This window comes from Myodes glareolus, chromosome 16, assembly GCF_982192425.1.
Source record: "Myodes glareolus chromosome 16, mMyoGla1.1, whole genome shotgun sequence".
Taxonomy (NCBI): Eukaryota; Metazoa; Chordata; class Mammalia; order Rodentia; family Cricetidae; genus Myodes; species Myodes glareolus.
This window is the reverse complement of record NC_142041.1, coordinates 27,241,845-27,262,005: the sequence shown is the minus strand read 5'-3', so window position 1 is coordinate 27,262,005 and position 20,161 is coordinate 27,241,845. Positions and strand designations below refer to the sequence as shown.

Here is a 20,161-nt window from a genome sequence, read left to right as displayed (position 1 = left end):
AAAAATGTATACTACTTTCAGTTTTGTTTCATTTGAATCTCCTGGGTCCAGTTAGGAACTCAGGAAAACTTTGTCTTGTAGCAGTAGACCTGACCCTAATACCTTCATGGCTTAGGGAAAGAGCACAAAAAAGGACATATGGCTTATGTGTACATATTGAAAGATTATACCTGCTAGCCAAACTGTTAGATTAAGTGGTTTTATCTTTCTACATGACACACCTAAGTTAGAGCAAACATCATATAACCACCAAGAAGGCCAAAGTCAATCCTTGGGTGTCATGGCTCCCTATTGCACTGGAGGTCTCCTTTTCAGAACTCAATTCCAATTATCTTTCATTCAAAAGATCTTGTTTAACTGATTCTTGGTGTGTGTGACAGCATAGGGTCTCAGTGAACCTGGAACTCACCGACGCAGCAAGACCAGATGGCCAGCCAGCTCATGGGTCCTCCTGTCTGTCTCCGAAGTGTTAGGATTACAAACACATGCCACAGAGCTTGGCATTTTATGTGGGTCCTAGGTGCCCGAACGCAGGTCTTCAATCTTGCACAGCAGGCTTTTTTCCCCAGTTAAACCCTATACTAGCTTTCTTGTTTAACTGACTCTAACAATAAAAAAAAAAGTGTTTACTTTGGTATTGCCTAATGTCTTTATTTTTTTCTCCTTAGGATGAAAATTTGATTGATACCCCATTCTTTGAACTAAGCGTACCATAAACAATAGCACCCAGTATACCCCCAAAGAAAATCTAAATCTTTTAGTATGTCATTTATTTTATTTTAGAAATTGCTTCCAATACTTTCTTAAACCCCTAATCTGAGGGCCAAAATTCTCCCTCCACTTCCATTCCACCTGCAGACATTAAGAACAGAGTTTACTCTGGGCGGTGGTGGTGCACTCCTTTAATCCCAGCACTCAGGAGGCAAAGGCAGGTGGATCTCTGTGAGTTTGAGGCCAGCCTGATCTACAAGAGCTAGTTCCACGACAGACTCAATGTTACAGGGAAACCCTGTTACGAAAAACAAAAAATAAAACAGATAAGCAAAAAAGAACTGAGTTTGCTTAGAGTTGATATGAACATCCTTAAGATTGTTGAAAACTACATCATGAAGGGATCCATTCTAAGCAACGATCTGATATATATATATATACACACATGCACATCCTTGCATGCACACACATACACACACGTGCGCGCGCACACACACGCACACCATTGGCTGACTGGATCCGAAGGAATGACCATTCAGAGAGGAGGGCCAGTAACCTGCACACACTTCAAAGCTTGTTCTTGCCGCACCCGGTCCAACAGGAACGACTTGAGAAGAAAATTAGGAAAATCAGCTGGGAGTTCTGCTTTGTCACAAACAGGCTGAACTGGAATGAGTCACTTCAAATTTGTGCTGCGCCTCAAAGTCACCAACTATCGTTTTAATAAGAACAGACGCCCAAAACACTGCAGCACGCTCTGAACAAAACCATAACTTGTTTCTGCTTCTATCTGTGCCCTTGGCCATTAAGACCCCTCCAGCCTTTCACTCAGGTGCTTTGAAGGGCAGGCCAAGAGGAATGGCACACCTCTCTGAGCTTCAGTTTCCACACACCTAAAGAGTTAAAGACACGTGGTCGTCCTCGCCAACAAAATTCAGCGAGCACAAGAAAATGTGCAGGAAAACTGTAGCAGGTAGGGGGTTATCAAAATGTAAATCGTCGTGGACACAGGACACAGGACGACCTCCAAAGCACGCGTGGAACCATTCCTCCAGAGGCTGGGACAGTCCATCCTGCCTCTCCTCCCGCTGGGATGAGAGGGGGCGGGACCGCTCGACCCCGCCCCCCGGAGACGCCCCGCCCCTCTCGCGCCTGCGCAGTGAGTGTCGACGGCCTCGAGCGCCTAGGCGGGAGGTAAGGGGCTGACGGGCGGCCTCCTCGGGGGCACCGGGCTGCGATGTGGCACCGCGGGCCGGGGTGTGGACGCCCGTGAGAGGCGCCAGGCAGCCGGCCCGGCTTCGGGTTGGTGCGAACGCCGGGCCGCGTCTAGAAGTGACCGAGCCTCCCAGGTTTCAGTTTTGGAGCAGCTGTCACCAGCGGGCGTGGGGAGGACGGGACCCCGCGGTGCCAAGGCCTCCGGGATCGCTGTGGAGAGACGTTCCCGGCCCTGGGTCGTCGGGTCACCCGCCTAGCCGCGCCGCTGTGGGCGTCGGTGTGGCCCGGGTGCGCCCTGGTGACGCCAAGGGGGACGACGCGACGCGGTGCCCAGGCAGGACGCCTAGAGGCCGCAGCTGTGGGGTCCGGGCCTGCACCCTAAAGTCAACACCCTGTGCTCCACCCACAAGCCCACGGAGACGCGTTACTTTGAGGGGTGGTGTTGTCAACTATTTGGGACACTATCTAGGAAAGGGGCTTTTTCACTTATAAATAACTCTGGGATCATTTACTTCACATTTGAGTACTTTTTCTTCTTTGGGACCCTGAGTAAAATGGTACCCATCTCATCATAGTTGCGAGTTCCAGGAGATCAAGTTTGTAAAGCACTTGACACGTCTCACTGCAAGTGTGTATGCCAGGAAAATGATTACAGTCCTGGCTTCTAAATGTTTTTTCGTTCACGAAACAGCAATTCTTATACATACACAAACACAAAAACTGTGGAGTAATTTACAGTTATTGATAGTTCACACAAGTAGCTGGGGGGTGGTGGCCAAGCATTTAATCCCAGCACTTGGGAGGCAAAGGCAGGACGATCTCTGGGAATTCAAGGCCAGCCTGGTCTACAGAGCAAGTTCCAGGACAGCCAGGGATACAGGAGAAACCCTGACTCGAAAAACAAAACAAGAAACAGATCACACAAGTAATACAGAAAACGATAGCTTTCCTTGTGTTAGCATTTTACATACCATACAAAGTACAGTCACTGAGAGCAAGAGATTAATATTAGAGTTAACTGGGTCTCTTGTGAGTCCACTCTTTATTAGAGTACATTCTGTGTTCAATGGGACCTAAGACCCAACCTCACTCTTTATCCTCATAACACTATCACCTTTTCCAGTCTGCTACGTGTGGTGGCTTCTGTGCGTTTGAAGAGTCAGGAGTTGGTAGTGCCTTTCAAGTAGGAAGTTGGCTCTTGTTTGTTGTGAAGAGATTGTTTGGAATTTTTTGCTAGGAATACCACAAGGCACTAGGGCTCTTTTCAGTTTATGCCACCATGGAGCCTTCACGTGGGATCTGCTGCCTGTGGTGTCAACCTTGATCACTTAATTAAACTTGGTGTCTGGGGAATTCTCCACAGCAATTACTACTCCGGTGATTCTCCAAGTACCATTACTTTGGTGCTGTGGTACCGTTCAGTTACTCTCCTTCTTTTGCTGAAATTGTTGTCTAAAAAGGAGCTGTCCGTTCTTCCTATTTCTTTTTCTGTATTCAATTCTTTGTGTCAACATAAACTCCTATGATTGCTGGGTGGTAGTGGTGCACACCTTTAACCCCAGCACTTGGCAGGCTACAGAGCTGAGTTCCAGGGCAGCCAGAGAAACTTTGTCTTAGAAAATCCAAAACAAAACTACATATGTTTTTTTTCTGTTATTATGCACTTACTATATCAGATTGTTCTCACTTTGACCATTGGGAGGTTTTATTGTGCTTGTTTTCTGTACCCCTATGTTTTGCCTGCCCCAGTCCTGGAATCAGCCACTTCTCCAAGGGCTCCTGGTTTCCTTCTCTCTCTTGTTGGTCCTGTCTTTCAGAATGGTATTAGATCCCAATCCCTGTGGTCTGGGTGTGCTTATGGCTACTACTAGGGTGTCATTGCTTTCAGAGTCTTACAGAGGACCGCAGTCTATGCATATATACACACCCATGCATGCAAGATCAATGTTTATTTATGTATTTATTTGTGAATAGGTTTTTTTTTTTTTTAAAAAAAGAGCAGAGCGGTATCTGTCTTTTCACACCACCAGGTTCACCCTGGTATTTGCTCCTGCTTGTTGTCTAACAGTGACAACTGACTCATTTTCTGGGAAATGTTTCCTTATTTGTTCAGTCCTGGTATGGGCAGACAGTAACTCCAGGATATCTAAAATATACTACTGAGAGATGTAGTTGGAATTTTCTTTGGACTGCCAACTAGCTCCCAGATAAAGACATGGAGACTTATTACTTGTGAATGCTCAGTCTTAGCCTAGTCCCACTAGCTCTTTTAACTTAGTTTAACCAGTTTCTATTCATCTATGCTTGCCATGGGGCTTTTTATCGTTCTTACATTCTGTATGTCCTACTTTCCTGCTTCCTTCGTGTCTGTCTCTCTGGCCCCTGGTGGCCTCTTTTTCTTTCTTCCTCCAGCCTAAATTTCTCCTCCTACTTATTCTCCCTACCCAGAAATCCTGCCTATACCTCCTCCCTTGCTATTGGCCATTCAGCTTTTTATTAAACCACTTAGGTGTCCTAAGCAGGCAAGGCAAAATAGCAACACATCGTTATATAATCAAACAAATGCAACACACCTTTCCATAGTTAAACAAATATTCTGCAACAGAGAGAAGCACACAGTACAACTGTTTTAATCTTTAGCCTTTCAAGGTTCAGCAAAACGACCATATTCTGGGCTTTGATTGCTCCCTCACCCACCCCTCACACCCTCCGCTTAGTTCTATGGTAACTCAGTCTTATTTTGATATCTTATTTTTCATTTTATATTTCTCCCATATCTTGGTGTTTTTAAATTTTTATGCAGTACATTTCCTCTTTAATGCATACAGCCCCATGGGTTTTGACAAGTGCAGATAGCTGTATATCACCTCACCATGACAGAATAAATTCTATCACAAATATTTTATACTTTTTTAAACTATTAAAATAATATAACAACTTTATAGAAGTTTGGGAACTTAGGCATTTTATTTTTGGACTTTTTACAGGTGTGGGATCTTTTATATTTTTTAGTTTAGTGTTTTAATCATATAACATGTTGCAACTTTATGAGTAAAAAAATAAAAAGTGCTGAAAAGTACTTTCAGTCAGTATTTAAACACACTTCCACACACATTCTGACAATGAATGTTAACTATTTCGTGGTGTGATGCCATGCTAGACAATATTTGTTACGGTAACATTCTGCATAACATTGGAATGTCATGCTCTCAGATATACTATATGACTATATATTATAATTTTGTAAAAATAGAAAATGATAGAGGAAAGTATTTTCAATTTTTTGTTAGATAGAGACTGAACTAGAAAAGTCTCTTGAGGTACCATTTTCGCCCACTAATCATACTTAATTGGTTAGAATATGTAGAAGTGCTTCTGGTGGAATGTAAATTGGAAGAACCTTTTATGGCATATTTGACAATGTGTATATTTTTAAACTTAAAGTGTGTCTGCTTAATATTTCTATTTTTAGCTATCTATATTAAGTAATCATTGGTGGTAGTATGGATTAATGTATGAGGAAAGTAATCACAATTTGTTTATAATAGTGGAAAATTGGGATCATCTTAAATAGCACACAGTGAATGATTAGATTATGGAACATTCACATTGTAATCCTATGCTACTAAAAGTACATAATAAAATATCTACATGGTAACATTTCCCATATCCTTGATCATGTTATTCAAAATAAATCCAGCATTCATTCATCCATTCAGTCCAGTAATAGGGTATTGTGTTCATTCTATCTTTTTATTTTCTTTATTGTTCAAGTATGTTTTTTATATTCCTTTGTAGTGTTTTGAAGGGCAGAAGGGTGAATTTAATGTTTATTGACCACATTACCTACCAGATATCTTAACAGACTCTAGGGATCCTGACGTGCACCAAGAAGAAATGTTTGTGAACATACATGAGAGCAAGCATGTGTGCACGTGTGCGTGCATGCACATATACACACATACACTCTCACACACACACAGTTTCTTTCTGTGTCTCTTCCTCCCTTCTTCCCTGCTTTCCTCCCTCCCTCTCCTTTTAGTAGTTTCTTTTAATGAGGAGTTTGTTAAACTCAGTCTTGCATGTCTGAAAATAATTATTTTGATTCACCATAAATGATAATTTGCCTGGGTATGTAGCAGCTCCCTGGTACTTTGAAGACGTTCCTATCTTTGATACATTGCTTTGATGAAAAGTCGGCTGCTTTGTTGTTTTCATTTATCTCTTAGCTCTGGTTTGTTTTTTAAGATTTTTTTCTTTGTCCTTGATGCTCTGCAGTTTCCCATCATGTGCTTATGCAAGTTTGTTTTTATTTATACTAGCTGGGCTATGTGCTTTTTCAACTTGAGATCTTCTGCCTTAATTCTCAGAATATTTTCTTTGTATGTTTTCTGTTTTCTTTTCTGTTGGTTCCTGAGGTTGTGAGTTTATGTCCTTTGTCTCCTCATATTCTTTATCCTCTGAGTTCTGAGAGCGTCTGTTCAGTAGTCTTCTCTCCAGCTGTTTACCACTTCACTCTTTTGTAACGTACTACTTTTTAAAAAGAAACGCAATCCTTCTTTTATGTCCTTTTGAAAAGTCTGCTTCTTCATGTATGTCTCTGTCTGTTTAGGAACAGACTTGACAGTATTTCTCTTTTTGGTCACTTTCTCAACTCTAGGCCCTTTGCTATTTTCTGTTTGTTCGTTTTTTCTTGAGTAAATTTCTTCTCACACTGTACTTCTCCATATGTCTCTAGTTCCAGTCTGCCCTGGGGTTCTGTTTTAATTCTGCTCGTGGTACCTGAACATTTATTTTCCTTGGGAGCTTGTATTAAGCATAAGAACCAAGTTCTTAGTCAAGGGTAATGGAAGGCGTTTTTATAGCTGTTGCTTCAAGATTTTCAACTGTGGAAGAAAGGAGAAAACCAGAATGTAGTTAAAGCAGTTCTTAATGTTGGGGGCATTAGATCTCTTTGAGAATCTGGAAACAATGAATCTTAAAAATTCAGGGTCTCACAGACTCAGTACATGAATGTGTATCGCTGAGGCCTGGATTGAGAAGCCGTAACCCAACAGGAGTATATGTTCAACTTTGTTATTCTTGGGCTATGGGCTGAAGAGGTGGCATCAAGGCATGATAAACTTTGGTGGTATTCAAGCTTAGCTAAATAGGAGAGTACATCGTTTATGTAAAATCTGTTACAAGCTCAAATTTATAAAATTGATGTAAGTAAAATTTGTCTAGTTAAGCCAATGTAGGGTTCTGGAGCATGCTTACTTTTAGCTCTTACCTCTCCTTTCCTGTCCCCAAAAGCGTATGCTAGGACTTTTTATATTGCTATAGAATCCTGATAAAACAGGGGAAAAAAATCTCCATATATCTGCAAGAATCCGGTTCTTTAAAAAAAATTCAGGTACTTTTATTTATGTGTTTGTCATTCACATGCTACGGTGTGCATGCAGAAGTCAGAGGAAGTCAGGTCTCTCCCATGAAGGACCTGGGGATCACACTTAAGCTGTGTCTTGGTAGCAAGTGCCCTTACCCACTGAGCCATGCCCTGGCCTTATAAATATGCTTCATATTGGAGTTCTATTGCTGTTCATTTAGTAGACATTGCTAATCACCTTGTTTAATAAGGAGGAGATGAGGGCCTTCAGTGAAAGGAGCTCTGTATTCTGCAGTGTACTTGAAGTATATAATTACACAATTACATTATTATGACATTGGAAGTGAAGTTTCATATAAGCAAAAATATCAAGTGAAAATTTTCCTTGCAGTTCTGCTATTTGGCAATTCTTTTAAAAGATAGCTATTCAGTGTCCAAAGCATATCAGGAAGTCCTTGTTTTTAGTGGTGTTGACCTACATACTTGATACTGCAAAAGACTTCAGAAGACAGCCATCAGAATGTAGAGAGTATGTTCTTAAGGTTAAAGAGATCATTGATAGTTTTATTCTGTTCATTTTTGCACTTTCTTTAAACTTTTTGATTGCCTTTTTATTTATTTAAAGAGTATGTGTGTGCATGCACGTGTGCCCGTGTGGGACACAGGTACTGCATTAGTTAGAGAAGTCACCTCTTTCCCTCTACTCTGTGGGTTCCAGGTATTGAACTCAGATCTTCAGGCTCGGAGGTAAGCTCTTTGACCCACTGAGCCATCTCATGGGCCTGCACTTATTCATATTTTATGAACATCTAGAGAAGCTAGGGAGGTGGGGAGGATCACGGTTTCCAGGCCAGCCTACAGTTACATAGTTCCTGTCCTACCTGTGCTATGAAAATGAAACAGTTTGAAGAGTCCTTTAAAAGACTAGATACTACTTTAATGAAGAGAATATTTTAATATACATCATTTGATAGAAAAAAACCAAGCCATTCAAGTTCAGTTTTGGGTTTGATATGCATTTAGAGTAAAGAGTAATTGCATATTTGTTGATTTTTTGTTTTTAAAAATTTTTGCATGTATGAGTGTTTGCCTGCGTGTATGTCTGTACACCATGTGTGCAGTGCCAGAGGGGGCAGAAAATGGTGTCAGGACTGGAACTGGAGTTCCAGGTGGTTGTGCGCCAGCATGTGTGTGCTGGGAACCAAACTTGGGTCCTCTGGAAAAGCAGCCAGTTCTTCTAACCGATGAGCTGTCTCTCCAGCCCTGCATTTGTTTATTTCTAAAACAATGGAACCTGTTGTAAAAGCATTCTTAAATCTTTCTCTTTAGGTGTTTCTGCGTGAGAGAATAGAGCCGCTACAAGTGGACGTGGCTCAACAGGCTTTAGGATGTCTGAAGATGAAGAAAAGGTGAAGTTACGCCGACTTGAGCCAGCTATCCAGAAATTCACTAAGATAGTGATCCCAACGGACCTGGAGAGGTTAAGAAAACACCAGATAAACATTGAGAAGGTGAGCATTTGTTTCCACTGCAGAATCAGGTACCTGCCTGGATTCTTACTTGCTGTCTCAGGATTTCAGCTGAATAGAGAACCTGAGACTTCCAACCTGCTGATGCTGGTCTTCATGGTCTACAAGCTGGTCTTCATGGTCTACAAATGTAATTCTTATATATTCCTTTATTATGTCGAAGAAGGGAGCTAGGAGTAGAATTTGTTCCTACTCTACTCCTACCTTCACGTGTGATTAAAAAATTTGCACGTGGGGGCTTTAGGTAGTTAGTAATTAAGTAAACTGTTTGCTAGTGCTCATGATGTGAAGACAGGAGCCGTGGCTCATGCAGCTGCCTTCATTCCCTTCACCCCATGGCAAGTGTTTTGAACCCGTGCCTATCAGTAACTCTCCTCTCCGTGTAAAGATGGAGATAATTGTGTGATGTGAGGGAATTTCCTTTCTCTGCTGCTTTTCTTTGAGCAGTACCGCCGAGGTGGGCTGGGGACATAGGCAGAGGGCAGACAAATCGCTCAGAGACCAGCGTACCCCCTGCCCTGGATAGGCTGTGGTGGGCTTACAGGTACAGCAGCCTCGGGTTTCCTGAGACGTGAGCCCTAGCTTGGGAAGGTGGGGTGTCTGCTGCTTTAAACACTGAGCTGTATTCTCCTCTACTTCTCTTTTTTAATTTTAGGATTAGGGTGAACAATGTGGTCATTAAACTTTTCAGTATAAGCTTTATTCATTACAAATACCAAATGTTTTTCCCTATCAATTTTTCTAGTATTTAAGTGCTTTTTAAAAAACTAATTTCTAAGAAACTAATTTCTAAGATGTCTGCAATGGAAATTTCTCTGAGGATTTTTTTTTTAGAATTCAGTATTAATATTTTTTTCATCCCTAATTCCTTTCTTCTTTACATATAAGGCATGGGTGATAGTTATAGCTCTTAAGGATACAGAAGGAACTGTCTGGTAAACTGTTTATTCTTGAAATGGAAACGTGTAGGGATTCCATGTTTGCTTCATGAGATAGAGAAACATATCAAATCTTCTACCTAGAGTTGAGCGATCCAAAATAAGCAGTTCTGTTTCTATATTGTTACAGTGTTACTAAATGTGTAAAAGATTTGGTAAGGTCTGTTTTAAAGTCCTGAGCCATATCAATGTCTCCATTACAAAGATGGTAAGCATTAGGTAGATGAATTGATTCTAAAAGGTAGAAACAAGAGGTCTGTGAGCCACTAAAGCCATGTCCCTTTATTGTCCTACTTTACCTTTGAGATTTAACACATCTTTCTTATCTTGTATGAAAATGCCTGCTGGCATTACCCTTCAATTCTCACTACATGTGTGTGCAGTCCTACCAATGGAAAGTGAGAACCCTGCAGCAAGGTGGTGTGAAAGGAATAGGTCCACTACTGATTGAATTAGTTGTACCAGGTGTCACAAGAGAATTATCTTGGAGTCAGTACCATTGATTCTGCTCTGCCTGAACATTTTTCTTTTAGCATTTTTACTTATTATGAAACCTTCAAACATTCAGATAATTATAATGGATAGACAGATGATAATATCTAAAGCTAAGAAGGCAAACTCAAATATATTTGAACATTTCACTGTAGGGTTTCTAGTTTAATTATGAAAATACCTCTTTCTCTATATAGGATTGAATAGCATATTTTGATGGATAGGCTATGACATGTAAACATATTTAAAAACTGTAGTGCTCACTCTGAACAGGACAGTTAACTAAATTTAGGCTCCAGGTGTCTTACGGTGCCTCACTTTCAAAAGGCATATTCTTCTTGAGGAAAAGGTGTAGAAAGATAAAATATTTATTATTCTGGCCATCAGTCATCCAATATGAATTTAAGAGAAAAAAGCCAGACTGGAGGGAAATTGAAGGCAAGCCTGTAGCAGAGTGATTCTGCAGCAATGAAAACAATGAGAGCAGTGTGCTGTGGACACCTGGGCCATGCTCCACAGGCCCTTGAGCAGCACACTGTTACACATGATAAGTGTTATTAGCATGTGATCCTGGAGTCTGAAGCCTTAGCATTCAGCTTTCCTAGCTAATGCATCTTAGGTATAGCACAGTAAATAGATACGAGATAGCCAACTTGAAACACAGTTTTCTTTGTTTCATATTGTTGGGATCTAAGAAGAAACTTACTGTGAGGAATGTACACACAGGACTGAAAACTTCCAAATGGCTTATCAGATAGGGTGAAGTTTGTTTGCCTTAGGTTTGCCTCCATCTCATCTCTCATGGTAATGGAAGTCATCCATTACCTGCAGGCATGCTCCATCCTACCCAGCTTCATTTTCCTCCTAATGATCTTATTAGCCTCTTTCTATTTTGAAGGTGAATTCCTCAGTAAAGAAGGTAGAGAAAGTATGGCCCTGAGTAATTTTGCTTTCTGTCTTACATCTGTTAATGACATGCACCCCATCATTTACCTTCATTCGAGCTTTGTTCTTTGTTCAGATCCCAGCTCTGGAACTTCCTGTGAAGTGTGCTGATTGATGTCATCACCTTATATTTAAACACATTATCTTGACACAACCCTGTGAAGTAGACCTTAACATTTACAAAGTTAACATCTTTGTTTTAACCCCAGTCTATCTGATGGAGTTATTTTATTAGAGGTGATGCTGTTGCAGGGATGAAGTGGGGTTTGGGGGAGCTAAAAGGGGTAAGTATACTGTACATTATGTGACCATCCATCTGACCTAAGAGAGGGAAAGTGAGCAAAGAAGATGACAGGCTCACCACCACTTCAGGCTGCTTGAGTACAGTATCCTCTCTTTGCCCTTGTTAGGCTTGGAGTCCAGGCTCCAGGTTCTCTAGTTGGCCCCTTAAGAGAGGGTTACCTTCTGTGATTATGGGACAGGGCAGTGACGTGGTAACTGTGAGGGGCTTATGTAACCCTGCCACTAAACCTGCTTTTCTCTCTACCACACTTTTTAACTGGTCACCTGCACCTAGTATGTCTGGATGTCCAGCCTTCCTGGAGGACAGTCGCCTGTGGCCTCCGTGTTTCTCTCCCCTCCAGCCGTCTCTGCAGTCTAGACGGCTGCTCTCTCTGCTCTGCTGTGTCCGCTACAGTCTGTATTCTTCCCGGCTTCTGAAGTTTGCCTGGAAGCTTTTGTCTATTGTTGTCTTCTTATTGCTCTTGTGAATTTTCACCTCTTAACATTCTTTATTGTCCTTTCATAGGATTTTGGAAAAGAGCAGACGTGAATATTTGTATTCAATCTGCCAGGTTTAATGAGAAACGAGATTATTTATTACAGGAAATAAATATTAGCTTTCCTTAAGTATTTATGGGTGTTTAGTATTGGCTGTTTCTTAGATTTCTAGCCTTGAATAATATGCAGAAATAGATTTTCAATCCTCAGGAAGCTTGCAGTTCAGTTAAGGAAAAATAGAAAAATAATCCAAGAATGATGAAAGGTAGCTTATGAATAGTGTGAAATGGACGGCATGAACCCAGCAGTACCAAATGAAAGAAGACGACTGACTTAGTATTTATGTATTTGTTCATATTTATTTGTTTGTAATTACAGTATAACCCCCCTCTCCATCCTGTGACTGTTTCCTTTGCCAAACTCAGGCGATGGTGAATAGTACTAGGTGTGATGAATGTGATAATTCAGCTCTTGCCTATGTTTGGTTATCAGGGAGCTATAGGCACATCTTGCAGTTCTGGCCAGTAAGTCTTGACCAGAAGCTTGGTAGGAATTTGGAAACCTCCAGAAATATTTTTCTACTTTAAAAAGATACACATGTAAGGAAACAGTCTCCTCTCTTCTAGTCGTCTGGTTATGTCTTCATGCTGTATTGGAAGTATAGCCAGCCTTACTGCATTGGGAGACAAATCTGAGGGCTTTTTTGAAAGTGCAGAAGGTGGAACCTGGAACTTGATGACCTTGTTAGTGCCTGTATTGAACTACCCTGGGATGATTGCCACACTCCTGGCTGCTTTCTGTGTGGCGTAGGGAGTCTGTTTCTTGTTGGAGCCACTTAAGTTTGTGTTTTTGTATTTAGTAACCCAAAGCATAATGCCGAGGTTCTTCCTTAATTCACTTGCCTGTCCTGCTGTACGGTCAGACAAAGACCATCTTGCATAAAACCAGCCACTTAGAGATGCTAGCCAGCAGCCCAAACTTAACTGCAAGTTTAAAGGTTGCCTCTATAGGGGTTTTCACATATATTAGTATATCACTCTGCTCCCCCACTCACCAAATATTTGGGATAATAGCTTTCACAGTATATTCTAATTTCACATAAAATTGAATAGTAAGCAGTAGCAAACTGAATTATTTTATTCTTTATTTTCTTATAACTCACTATAATAAGAGATAATGCATTGAGACAGTAATCCCTTCTATATAGTCTCTTTGATGAGTAGGCAAATAAAGACAGCAGTAGAAAAGGCTGCTGTTTTCCTTTATTGAGAGTTCTGTTACAAATTTTCTTGTCATAGCACTTAGTTTTATAGTAGCTTTACTGGTCAAGTGTTGTTTGTTTTGTTTTTAGATTTTTTTCACATTTATTTATTTATGTGTATGTGTGTGGACATGCCTCTGCACTGTAGATGTGGAGGTCAGAGGACAACCTTTGAAGTCAGTTCTCTTCCTTCTATGTTTTGGCTCCTAGAAATTAAACTCAGGTCTTGGGCTTAGGGACAAGCACCTTTGTCTGCTCAGCCATCTCACTAGCTGAGATTGCAAGCATGCATTTTACCATCTGCTGCCATTCAAGCTTTGTATTTTGTTCAGCTCCTAGCTCAGGTACCTCCTATGGCGGGTGCTCTGATGGATACCATTGCCTCAGATATAAACACTGCATCTTAACACAGCACTATGCAGTAGACCTAACCTTTACAGACTTAGCTTCCATGCTTTACTATTTGGAACAAAGCTTTTCCAGTTATGATGGTGAAATTATAATTGCATAAGATCAGTATAAGGAGTAAGATATTATATGATGAGACTGGAGAGATCGCTCAATAAATAAAGTGCTTGCCAAACAAGTATGAGGACCAGAATTTAGGTCTCCAGCACCCACATAAAAGTTAAGCAGGTATGGTGGCCTGCTTGTAATCTAAAAACTTGAGGCAGAGATGGGATTTCCAGGAGTTTTAGTTGGGGTTTCTGTTGCTGTGATAAAGATCATGACCAAAAGCAAGCAGGAGGAAAGGGCTTACTTTAGCCCGCGCTTGTGGGTCACAGTCCATCACTGAGGAAGTCAGGGCAGGAACTCAAGCAGGACAGAAACTGAAGCAGAGGCCATGGAAGAATGCTGCTTACTAGCTGACTTACCTGCTTTCTTATGATGCTCAGGACCACTAGCCCTGAGCGAGCATCACCCACATTTGGCTGGCTCTCCTACATCAATCACTAATTATGGAAATGTTCTATAGTCTTGCCTCTAGTCTGATCTTATGATCAAATGAAGGGATTTTTTTTTCATTTGCTATCCCCTCCTGTCAGATGACTCCAGCTGTGTCACATTGACATAAGAACTAGCCAGCACATCAGGGCAAGCTGACTAGTTAGACTAGTTAAGTCAACAAGCTCCAGGTTAAGCTCAAGACCCTGACTTAGTAAATACAGTGGAGAATAACTGAGGTAGACAAACCACCACAATAACTGATGTTACTATCTTGCCTCTACACACTCGTGCACACACATTCACACCTCCTGACATGAACAGTCATACAAAGGTAAGCACATATGCACAGCTCACATACAAATATATGGAAAAAATATATGCACAAGGTGTTTACTCAAAAGTGGAGTATGTAATTAGTGAACTGCCTGTCAGTAATTTCTAATATATTAGACTTAGAACATTCCTGTCGCTCTTCATGTTGGTTCCTGTTTTGTATTTTTAATATTTGGTAGTCAAGGTGAGGCAGTTACTCTTATCGGTACTTTGGAGTAGATATTATCTTCAATACGTAAGTAATACTCACTTTATGACCCTTAACCACTGGTCCATCTGCTAGCTTTTCTGTAGATTGTTAATATTTTCTCTGTAGTTAGTCATGGCACCTATGAAGGGAGCTTCCTTTCTGATTTCCCTCCATCTGTCCCCCTCTCCATCCCTTCCTCTGCATCTCTTCCTGTCTTTTTCTCTCCCTCCCTTCATTCCTTCCTTTGTCTTTGTTGTGCCCTATAGTGCTGACTAGAGTTTCCAGTGTCTTACTAACTGCCACTGATAAGATCGTATTTTCATCTTCTTTCCAGTCTTAGAGAAGGGTCCTTCTCCACTAAGTATGATGTAATCTTTGTGGATTACTTTTTAGCACCTGCCTCATGATTCACAATATACATACTTATAGTGTGTGTGTGTGTGTGTGTGTGTGTGTGTGTGTGTGTGTGTGTGTGTGTATGTGTGTATGCAGGCACATGTGCCATGTGAAAGTCAGAGGACAACCTGCAGGAGTTGGTCCTGGAAATGGAACTCAGGTAGTTAGACTTAGCACCCATTTGCTGAACCATCTTGCTAGCCTAAGAGTTCAGAAATAATTAAAAAGTTGATATTTATCTGTGTTTTACCATTTGTCTATACTCCTCATTGCTTTGTGGAGAATGAGTTCTGTCAGGTACCATCAACATTTCTCATAGTGTCTGTGCACTTGTGATGGGGTCAGCTGCTGCATATGTGTCTACGCTTCTCCTTCACTTCCCTGGGTGGTGGCTGTTGAGCTGAGTCTCTTCCCTGTGGCCAACATGTTGTTCCATTGTCTCCTGACTTGTCTTGTTCATCAGGGACTTCTGTCACTCTTGTCTTTGTTCCTCTGCATTTCAAGCATCTTTTTCTTTCTGCCTGCTTTTTAAATTTTTTATCTTAGTTTTAAGTAGTCAACATCACTCTACTAACAAATACCTAAAATTCTTCATACATATTAAGGATCATGAGGAGGAGTCCTGTCCATCTTCCAGCTTCTTCTATATCATTCTCTGTATTTCCCTTCCCCAGAGAATCTGTCCATAGACAAAACCTTTATTTTGTCTTTTTTAAAAGTAATTTGGTCTGATAGTATTTTGTGTTATTGTTCGCTATTAGTTCTAAATTTTAAAAATGTAACATTGAAAGCCTTCAGAAAGATAATTATCATTACAAAAATCATGGTTTTTCCTTCCTCTTATGTTTGAGTAGATGAGTAAGGGCTTTGTGGTAACTGGACATGGTCTCGTGATGTAAAACTCAGCACTCACTTTCCCTATTTTTTGGTTTTTGTTCAATAGTATCAGCGGTGCAGAATTTGGGACAAATTGCATGAAGAACACATCAATGCAGGGCGCACTGTTCAGGTAAGGCTGCTGTGTATGGGCAAATCTATATATATATAAAAAAGACAATCTTGGGGAAATTAACCTTTATCTAAAATGCACATTTCAAGATGTCTGAGATGAGACAAGCGTAAACAAAGTCTGTTTCTGTTTCACACACTCCTGAGGCCATGGCCGGATTTTAAGTGTACCCATGTTTGGTTCCATCTCTTGAAGTCAGCTGTGGCATCACACTGGCTGGAAAGTGACAGGTTTCAGAATGTTTAGGACTTGTGGGTTTTGAGGTAGGGATGTTGAGCTTACTCCTTCCTAGCTGACCCATTTTTGTCTATTTGTTACTGTTTTACCAATCAGTAAATTGTGAAATTATATTTTCACAATCAATGCATTTTCCAAAATCCTTACAAAATTCACAGTATTTCCCAAGTTTGTATTATTTAATTGGTTGGTTAACATAATGCTATTTACAGTTTTAAACTTTTTTCAAAAAATTGCTTTGAAGGGTAAAAGTTTTTTAAATATCTCTTGAGCCAACATTTCTTAGTGTTCTTCATGTAGGTTATGCAGCTGTGCTTGTAAGACACCAGCAGCTATAACTTGAGAGTTACAGAATTCTATCTATGAAATATATTATCCATATTTAGTTATTTACTTTAAAAAATAAGTTTTAATTATTTTAAACTAGCTTTTAAAATAGTGTTTTATTCAGGGTCTGTGAGATGGTTCCTCAGGTAGAGGCACTGGCTCCATCTCCAGGACCCAGGGTGGAAGGAGAGAGCTGACCCCAGCTGGTTGTTGTCTGACCTGCACATGTGTGCTCTGGCACTCAGGCACACCCCACACACCCACACTAGATAAGTCCACAGTTTTTTAAGGCGGTACAATAGAGGCAGAGTCCTACGGTTCTCTATCAGAATCCACTGCGAGGCCTTTGGCTCCCTTCCCATCTTTCCTCATTATTACTGAGGAGCCCATGAAGCTGTGTGGTTTTGACGCCATCCCTTCACCCCTGCCGTGTGGGTGGAGCTCCAGCTTTCCACTTTGTTCTCCTGCCTCCCTTCTCCTTTGTAATTGCACATGTGCAGTCCTGGTAAAGTTAGTACTCAGCACCTCATTATTTTGATTATAAGGACATTATTTTCTGCCAAATCAAATAGTGAAATACAGTCCAGACCTTTACTTTTTTTTGAAGTTAATAACAACCTTATTTTTAATTACCTGGCTTTCTGTCTGTGTATTTTTGAGTTCTGTTAAGATGTTCCACATTAAAAAAAATTTTAAAAAAAGATGTTCCACATGTCTTATCTTATTGCTGTCAATGATATTTTCATGTGTTTAGATATATCTGTCCCATTCTTTATTTTAGAAGTTCTCTCTCTAAGCCCTTCATTACTCAGTTCCAGTGTGGACTCTGTCTGATGCATAACTGCTGCCCTGAACCTTCCCTGGTATGTGTCTATGCAGGAACTCTGAGTTTTCATGGATATTTAGTTTTCCTCCAGTTTTGTTTCCTCCACTGTTTTGTTGGTTAGCACCCAGAGGTAAAGGGTTAAGTAGCTGTGTGTCTAAAGCCCTCACTGTAGTTACACCAGGTGTAGAATTCCCTTTGGAACTGACTTTCAAGCATGAATGCTTTCCAGCTCTTTGTGTAATTCTTTCAAAATCTGAATCACCTGATTCCCCAGTCTTTGCAATGGGCTTTTTTCCTCCTTGGGGCCTTTTTTGCTCCTTTTATCCCTAATACTCTGAACTTTGAATGTGTTTTGTGCTGTATCTTATCATTTTCATCTCAAAATTAATTTTCATTAGTTTTGTGAAATTTTATTTATTTATTTGCTTCTTTATTTGTACTTTGAGACAGGATCTCACTTGGGCACAGGTGTCCTCAAACTTATGGCATCTTCTTGACAGCCCCCAAGTGCAGGGGATGTAGGCATGAACTACCACGCCTAGCCTTAATTCATTCTCATAGCCTCTCTCTCTCTCTCTCTCTCTCTCTCTCTCTCTCTCTCTCTCTCTGTCATATTTGAATATATATTGTTGTGGGACCTGAGGAGATGCCTCAGTAGGTAAAGTGACCACTGGGCTAGTATGGAAACCTGAGTTCAGATCCCCAGTACATATAAAATGTGTAAAAAGTCAGTCAGGTGTCGCATGCATCTTAACCCTAGTGAAGACAGGCAGATCCTTGGAATCTGCTGTCTAGCCACTTTAGACACTCAGTGAGCTTGGCACCCTGTCTCAAAAAATAAGGTAGAGAGGAAGAGAGGAAGGCATCCAACAGATACTGACCTCTGCTCCACACAAAGGGTCACACATACTCAACATGTACAAATGTGTACACACTCTATTTATTGTAAGGGTCAGCAAACTGACTCCCAGGCTGCAGCTGGCCTGACAGCTATCTGTTTGTTTGTTGACTATTTTTACATTTCAAATGCAGAGCTGAATAGTTGCAACAGAGACTATATCACCGCAGAGTCTAAGTTGTGCACTACCTGGCCTTACAAAAAGGATTCCAGTCTCTGTTTCGCTGAATGTGGGAAGTCAGATTGCATGGCGCAGTGGTTAAAAATGAGCTTGGGAACCTGGGTTCAGTTCCCAGAACCTATATAAAAAGCTAGACACCATAGTACATGCCCATGGTTCCAGCATTCCTACAGCAAAATGGAAAGCAAAGTCAGGCAAATCCTCTAGAAGATTTTGGGCTCACTAGTCAGAATAACTCAGTGTATCAGTAAACAAGAGAGACCTTGCAAAATAATGAAAGGCAAAAACCAACACCAGAGGTTGTTCTTTACCTCACACTCAAGCACATTTGACACACATCAGACCAACACATAGGCACAAATGGAAATATATATAAGCATATATTTAAATTAATATAGCTGCAATATAGTGAACGTTGAGATTATATGGAGTGAATGCAAGATGTCCCTAGAAAAGATTCCAGAAATGCAAGGAATAGACAGTAGCTTCAAATAAGATGGAGAAAAGCAGATTGGTTTGAGATTGAGATGGAAACACAACTTGTCTCTATGTTGTACTAGATGGTAACTAGATTACAGGCCTAAGGAAGAGGTGGCTCTCGACACTTCCCAGATCCCACATGCCATCAAGATTTAGTGTAGGTGCAGTGGTCCTGAGCACGTTAATGTTAATGTGATTATTATGACTAGTGTTTCTTACCATCTTGACTGTTTAATGTTTTACTAACAATCGCATGATTTGATTGAGATATTGACTGTATCAGATAATTTGTGTACTGAATTTTAAAATCATGTTGACATTATTGGCCTCCATCTGGTATAAGAGATTTATGTGTGTTGTTGAAGTAATGAGATCAAACTTGTTAGATTCTGGTGTTTGCTTACTGTATTCATCTCTGCTCTGGACTTAGTGTATAGGCTTGTTAATGGCTAGTTTGTGATTTAAAAAAAAGATTTTTTTTTTTTTAGAAACAAGTTATAGGTTTTCCAGGTTTATCTGAATTAGGCTTCTGTAAAACCCACCTTCTCAACTTGACTTGTCTTTTAAGACAAAGGACTTCTCATGTGATCTAATTTTTCAACATTTTCTTTTATGTTTTATGCTTTTGGTATCATGTACAAGTAATTTTCCTCATACTCAAACAAGATTTTGTTTCAAACTACTTTATTAATTTTGTTTTTGAGACAAAATGTTATGTAGCTCAGGTTGGCCATAAACCAACTATAGAATTGAGGATGGCCCCAAACTCTTAACCATCCTAGTCTGTCTCCTGAGCCCTAGTGTGTGTGTGTGTGTGTGTGTGTGTGTGTGTGTGTGTGTGTTGACTTTCTTTTAATTAGGCTTTCTAAATTTTTGGTTAATGTACAAATATAGTTAGTTTTCAAAATATATTTTTATAGTCAATTACTTTTAAAGTCTTATTATTCCTAATGATTTTTTTGTAATCCCTTTGGATTTTCTTTCCTGGTTTAACTTTTTGAGACTCATTTTTCTTCTCTTATAGTATAACCATATTTTCAGATTCCTATTTTATTTTGATTACTTGAATTTTTTTTTTAAATCTGACTTACCACTTG

The 20,161-nt window shown here is 40.3% G+C and overlaps 1 protein-coding gene across 2 annotated transcripts in view; it reads left to right on the top strand.

Moving 5' to 3' along the window:
• The first annotated feature begins 1,820 nt into the window (after nucleotides 1-1,820).
• Nucleotides 1,821-20,161, top strand: part of Stx17 (syntaxin 17) — a 52,604-nt gene continuing 34,263 nt past the window's right edge. Inside the window, exons 1-3 of one of the 2 annotated variants that reach the window (XM_085677175.2) lie at nucleotides 1,821-1,905; nucleotides 8,624-8,805; nucleotides 16,050-16,115. In XM_085677175.2, coding sequence (XP_085533301.1) covers nucleotides 8,683-8,805; nucleotides 16,050-16,115 — 189 coding nt within the window. In that variant the 5' untranslated portion in view covers nucleotides 1,821-1,905; nucleotides 8,624-8,682. The remainder of the gene's footprint in view (nucleotides 1,906-8,623; nucleotides 8,806-16,049; nucleotides 16,116-20,161) is intronic. The other variant, XM_048419878.3, reaches the window with a different exon arrangement.